General features: G+C 39.6%; 1 protein-coding gene across 1 annotated transcript in view; it reads left to right on the plus strand.

Moving 5' to 3' along the window:
• Positions 1–4,898, plus strand: part of zgc:153993 (uncharacterized protein LOC767645 homolog) — a 9,320-nt gene extending 4,422 nt beyond the window's left edge. Inside the window, exons 4-6 of the mRNA XM_035651731.1 lie at positions 912–1,044; positions 1,552–1,656; positions 1,788–4,898. Coding sequence (XP_035507624.1) covers positions 912–1,044; positions 1,552–1,656; positions 1,788–1,886 — 337 coding nt within the window. The 3' untranslated portion in view covers positions 1,887–4,898. The remainder of the gene's footprint in view (positions 1–911; positions 1,045–1,551; positions 1,657–1,787) is intronic.
• Positions 4,899–6,547: the final 1,649 nt, after the last annotated feature.

Genomic DNA, 6,547 nt, shown 5'->3' on the forward strand with positions numbered 1-6,547 from the left:
GAACATCCGTAGTAGCCGAGTGCACACGTTGAATGACCTGAGCCTCCTCAGAAAGAACAGCCTGCTCTGACCTTTCCTGTAGAGGGCCTCAGTGTGGTCTGTCCAGTCCAGTTTGTTGTTGAGAACTCACAGAACCTGATGTAGTCTGTGACACACTGGGTGAGACCCTCAATGTCGTCTCCGTGGTCTTCCTGGAACACTTCCCAGTCGGTTGTCCTGTAACACTCCATCAAGGCCTCCTCTGCCTCCACTGACCACTGCTGCACAGTCCTCCTCCTAACAGCAGGCCTGTATGTAGGATTGAGATGTATCAGGCAGTGGTCAGATTTGCTGAGAGGGGGAGGGCCGTGGCGCTCTGGTGTTACAGGTCATGTACTGGTTAAAGTTGGTCAGGGTCCTTGAGATTTTGGCATGGTTAAAATCTCCATTTATTACAATGAATGCGCTGGGATGACGTCACGGCCGAAAACTACCAGGGCAGGTAGTATGGCTTTAACTCGATGACCAGCAGTTCAATATCAGGCGTGCAGATTTCTGTCATCGTGACAAAATGTCCTGGGTTAGACAGACAGCAAGACAGCAAGCCCTCCTCCCACCTTCTTACCGCTCTTTTTCTTCCTATCTGCCCGAACTAGCGAAAAGCCGGCTAGTTCCACTGAGCAGTCTGGTGTATTCCCATTCAGCCATGTCTCAGTCAGGCATAACATGCTGCACTCCCGATACTCGCGTTGTCCGCTAACCAGGGCCAAGAGCTCATCCATCTTGTGTGTCAGCGAGCGTACATTCCCCATGACAACTGAGGTAAGACAGTGCTTGTACCACTACTTGTGATGCAAGACACATTTCAGAGAAACCTGAGAGTAAGTGAAATCAAATCAAAGCATTTTAATCTGTTCATTTCTTCCTGTCAGACTGGTCAACCAGGTTCAGGACAATTGTGCTAAGGAAGTCTTCATGACAGTGGCCAGGAGCATCTTTGCTGATGGCATCAACTGGGGCCGAGTGGTGGCTCTCTTCCATCTGGCCTATAGACTCATATACAAGGTAAGACACAGAGCAGTGTTTCTTAACAAGGCTGCAATTGGAGTTTTAAACTTGGCTACGATTTTTAAATTAACATGCAGATACTTGTAGTGTATTATAATAAGATATATATATTTTTTATTTTTTTTATTTTATTATTTCTTACACCCCTAATATCACTGTTGTCCAAGCTGTTATTCTGTGTTGAGAGCACACAGGAACAGAGCAGTATGTTGACAGGTACTCGGTGTAGCCCCCCCCAAAAAAAAGTGGGCTTTTAGGGAGGGCAGGGAGGGGGCTTAAAGAGACTTTAAGCTTGTTTCAGACAGAAGATGAACTAAGGGGGTGCATGAAGTCCAGTATGGAGGATGTTTTTGAATAGCTACTTTAGTGGAGTCTCATGCTAAGAATATAGAACTTGAAATGAGCAGAATAGTTATATTCTATAAACCCAGACAGCCAGAGAAGCTAGCCACCTGGTCACAAGAGACCAGTAAACTTAAAAAGTTTTTTGTTTTTGTTTTAAAGGCACTGACCAGCAACCATCTAGAGAACATCAGAACCGTCATCGGCTGGGTTCTCCAGATCATCAGAGAGAAGATCTACTCCTGGATCATACAGCAGGGAGGCTGGGTGAGTCATTGTCCATAAAGATCTGTCATATTATTATTAATTGAAATGTTGCTTTAAGGTTTTATGGTACTGTGTATGGACCAGTCAGTAAGATCCAAAAGTTCTTAATCCTGCTCTCCTGATGTTTCTAGGAAGGGGTGATCCATGGTTTTTCTCGGTGGAGGACAGTAGCCATAGTAGCATCAGTAGTATTGGTAGCATCTATTGTTTACTACAGGAAGACGCGCTGAGACATCAGACCTTACCATCAGGGCTGGAGTCCCATCTCCTGGATAACCACAGCTTCTTAATAAAGACAGTTTCCGGCCATTAATTACAACCTTTCCTCAACCTCCAGGTCCTCAACCAGAGGAGGACTACTACTGCACTTGGTAACTAACTGCTGTTAGCTTCTTTTTCCAAGAACAAAAAATTGAATTTACAACTGGCTCTCCACCAGGCATCTCCATCATCTGACACCAGCAACTATTCAGTGCCTCCCATGGAAATATAAGTGCTGCTGCAACACAATCTTCAGCAGTCTGTCAGCAGATGATGCCATTTATGAACATGGGACGTAGCTATAGAGAACCTGCCATATCAGAACCAGGTCTCGGGTCCACATAGGTTCTGTGTGGGGTCCAATTTAAATTTCTCCAGGTCTTCTTCTTCAGGTCAAATTTCAATTAGACCTGAAAGGACACGAAAAGAGCCAGCCAATCAATATTGAACAATCTGATTGTCAGATGTACTGTAGCTCCATTATGTTAGTTTTTGCTGGACGTTTAAATAATCTTGTATTTCAGCCATGTTGTCTGTTGAGTTAAGCAGGCCTGTGCCTGTTTTTAGATGTTTGCATGGCTGCAACAGAGGGATCTAAAATGCTCTACACCATCTTGAAGCACATTAGTGTGAATTATTTTTGGTCTATCTCAGGTCCAGGTAGATAGAAACAACCCCTTTTCAGATCAGGTACACATTTTTACACTTGTGATAAACTTTACTTAGCTGTACCTTAAAGCTTCAGTAGATAATTTTTATTAAAACATATTTTTTGTAATGTGCTATATCCTGACAGAAGTACATGTGACAGATAATCTTTGAAAAAATGAGGTTTCTGTGGCTCGTTCTAGCGCTCCTAATGGCATTAGCAACAATCAATCAGAGTAGAGAAAGATAGGTAATTGTTGAGTCTTATTATCAGGGAGTCAAATACAGATGCTTTTGGACCCTGGTAATGAGACTCAACAATAACCTTAAAGCCTCCACTCCAAAGCCTTGTTCTATCTTTCTCGGCTCTGATTTATTGTTTTCAGTCAGACGCAGTGTATTCTTCTTTTCTTTTAGGAGTGCTAGAATGAACCAGAGGAACCAGATTTTTTTCACAGATTATCTGTCTCATGTACTACTGTGAGGATATAGTGAAGGTTCTGCAAACATGACAAAAAGTAATTTTGAGAAAAGTTACCTTCTGGAGCTTTAATGATTCTGATGAAAACACAGATATCCTGGCTAATGTGATGATACCATAGCTTTATATTATGGCCAAAACACAGCGGAAATTGTAAAGCTCGGGCTACAGTTCACAAGAGTTTAATCTCATATTGTTTGTTTTTTTGTTTGTTTTTTTACCAAAATACATTGTTGTGTTAAGTTTTTGTTGACTCACTTTTACATACACAGTCATTTACTTTTGACTTTCACTTAACTCACTCTTCACAGTTAGGAAAGTAACTATTGTATATGGTCAGCTGGTCATTGTGGTACTGTGAACACTGGTTCAAGTATCTATCTGAATCTCACTAGTAAATTAGATTCCATTGATAACATTGCCTGCTTTGAAAAAAAACGGTTGACATACTTCCAGATGTGGTTGTGTAGTTCTCTGTACCTGCAGTAATAGGAAGCTAACTTCTATTGCCTCTGTCTTTCTGTGATTGCCTCCCTGCTATATGTGAATGTAGCTGATCACACAACACATGTGACAGATGTTTCACACACCTGCATGAGTATAAAAAGGGGTTTAAGTGAGGAACTTGATAACCTGACTGCACCAGATGGTTTTTTCCACAGAACCATCTTGTAAGGTGATTGGATAAACTGTTTTTCTGTCACAGTTTATCTCAGGCAAAATTTAACCAACCAGATGATATAAATTAACCATATAACGGAGTCAAACTACTAAAGCCAGTAGATGCAAACAGCATAAACCAGTCCTGTAGCTCGTGCTGTAGCTGCCAGTAGTTCCTCATAGGACACTGATTGGTTTGAACCACTGTGGTTGGGCACAAGCACATAGCTTGAAGCCTGTAAGATGGATTCTCACGTGATCATGAAAGGAACTGAATGCAGCTCCCTAGACACTGCTGTTAGCCTTGCTTTGCAGGTTTATGGCCCACCATCAATTACTATGTCATGCTGCAGTCTGACCACAGAAACGGAAAGATGTCAACACCAAATACATAATAACGAGAGGCAAAGGCAACAGAACAAACATTCAAACTGTAAACTACTGATGATAAACAACTGTTTGTCTAAAGGTTGTTCTGTTGTTCTGTAACATTCCTTTTGTAATTTGACAACTGAAAGAGAAGGAAGAAGAGACTTTTTCTCTTTCCATTTGTCTTCCACTGAATGGTAATATTTTAGACAACTATCAGCAAATGCTAATGTGGATGAAAACAAAAAAATAAATTCCCCTATTTTTTTTTCCATTATGGTTACTGTGTGCAGTATTTTAACTTCATTCCCACTTCCACAGATTTTAATGGTGAGCAGTTGGTGGTAGATTTTAAACCTGTAAAACCTCTGAGACTGTGCAAAAAAGCTATTTATGTCCTTTTAGTTTTGAGAATTATAATAATCTCTTAAGATTCTTAAAGTAAATGCATGAGGAGAAGGACCAGACTTTCAGGGTAGAAGAAATTGTCCTCTGCAACTCTCTGGGAAAACTGGTTCATAGATAAGAAAGTAATTGTTTAATCTAAAGCTGATTGCGATGTGTGCGGGTCAGAATGACTCATGGGAACATTCAGTGGCTTATAGCTGACCTATAAGGGCTGTTATCTAGTGCCACATGAGCTTTTGTCAAGTATTTTTGCTACCCAGTGATCTTGCACTTTTAAAAGGGATATCACACTATTTATCTACTGTTCTGTGGGGTTTTTTTACACTGTGATCTGATGTATATTTTATTGTTATAAAAATTATTTGATTGGACTTTTCATTTCCGTGAATGAATTAAAAATGTGTTATAACACCCATCGCTCCCTGTGTGAATTTTCTGACTCATTCAAGTCATGGGATATCTATTAGTTATAAGTATCTAGGACTTCAGCTAAGAGTTCATTTGTGTATCAACATGGCAGTGGTGTCAGTGGAGGGAAAACCTCCCAGGCAGACACTAATCAAGGTATTTCTTTAAGGTATATCTCTGTCAAAATGAAAGAACTGACATGGCTGTATTTGCCTTCCTGTCCCTGTTTTCACATTTTAACACAACGAAGTTTGCAAACCTGCAGTCTCTTATCTTTGTCTTTCTTGTGAAATATTTGAGTTTCATCATATGTTCTGCTGTGGGAGAAAGGTGGTGGAGTGGAAGTATAAAATGGAACCAATTAAAATGATATATTACCCAGAACTGTGTGAACACTGTCTACTCACATTATAGTGCCTGAACTAAACAGTGTAATAACCAGAGGAAACCAGTAAGTCTGAGTGTGTATCAGGCATCTACAACAGCTGTATTTATCTGGTTCAGTTAGTAAAAGTTATGAGTTCACTAAATAAACAATAGCTTTATTGGCAGACTCCTTACAAGACCTAATATTTAAAACCAGCAAAACTGTTAACTAACCAGGACCTAACTGGTGGGAGCTCTCTCTCTCTCTCTCTGCTCTATTTTGAAAAGTGTACTGAGAAAACTTCTGTTATGAATTGGCTATACAAATAAAATTGAATTTTATTGAAATTTGGTGCTACTTGTCAGTAACAGTGAGTACAGTAGTAGTGGGGTCTGAGGATATCAGCTCCACAGGTCTCAAGAAAAAAAGGTGGCTAATGTGGTCCCCCTTTTTGCTGAACCGTATGACTTTTCCTTTAGCACCACAAAATATTCCCCTTGTACTCTGGAAATATCATTGAAATAAATAAATATCACTGATATTGACTTGATAGAATACATCAACCCAGTCCTTCTCTGATTTTGGTCAGTCTTGGAGCCCCTCTCTAGCACCACCCTCAGGACAAAAGTTCAACTCTGCATATAAGATATCTACAGTAATTTGCTCTCATGCTCTTCAGGGGACGAACATTTAACTCTTGTTTCCAGGAGTGTAATTATTGAATGCAGTATTTGCACATATTCTGAAGCTGATGTTGAATGGTTAGAACGTTTTTTTATTCTTATTCATCAACTTTCAGGAACAATCTGCACTCTATTACCTGTTACTGTGTTGCACTATCAACACAAATGTACATTATTTCATGTTGTAAATTTTGCTTATTACTCTACTTATTTAATATGAATGTTAATTGGGTTTTTTTCTGTACTTCAGTCACAGTTGTGTAATTGGTGTTTAGTCTTTAGGGGTCGCCAGGAGAGACTAAGGGAGACATCCATTGTTACAAGAAATTACCACCAGTGTTGGGCTAGTTACTCAAAGTTTTTTATTTATTACACATTACTTGTTACTCATTTCAAAAGTACTATTATTACTTTACTCATTACTCCCTGCCAACAGTATTTAGTTACGCTACTAGTAATATTTTTCTACTACTCCCACAACATTAGTAAATGTGTTGTTTCTTTCCAAAATTCAGACTTACTTGTTAAATTTAAAGTAATTTTTTTTTAAGTTATATTTTTGGCCTTTTCATGACTTTATTAGATAGGGACAGCCAAAGATAGACA

The sequence above is a fragment of the Morone saxatilis genome, unplaced genomic scaffold, assembly GCF_004916995.1.
Source record: "Morone saxatilis isolate NCDOM2014 unplaced genomic scaffold, NCSU_SB_2.0 Contig11, whole genome shotgun sequence".
NCBI classification, from domain to species: domain Eukaryota; kingdom Metazoa; phylum Chordata; class Actinopteri; family Moronidae; genus Morone; species Morone saxatilis.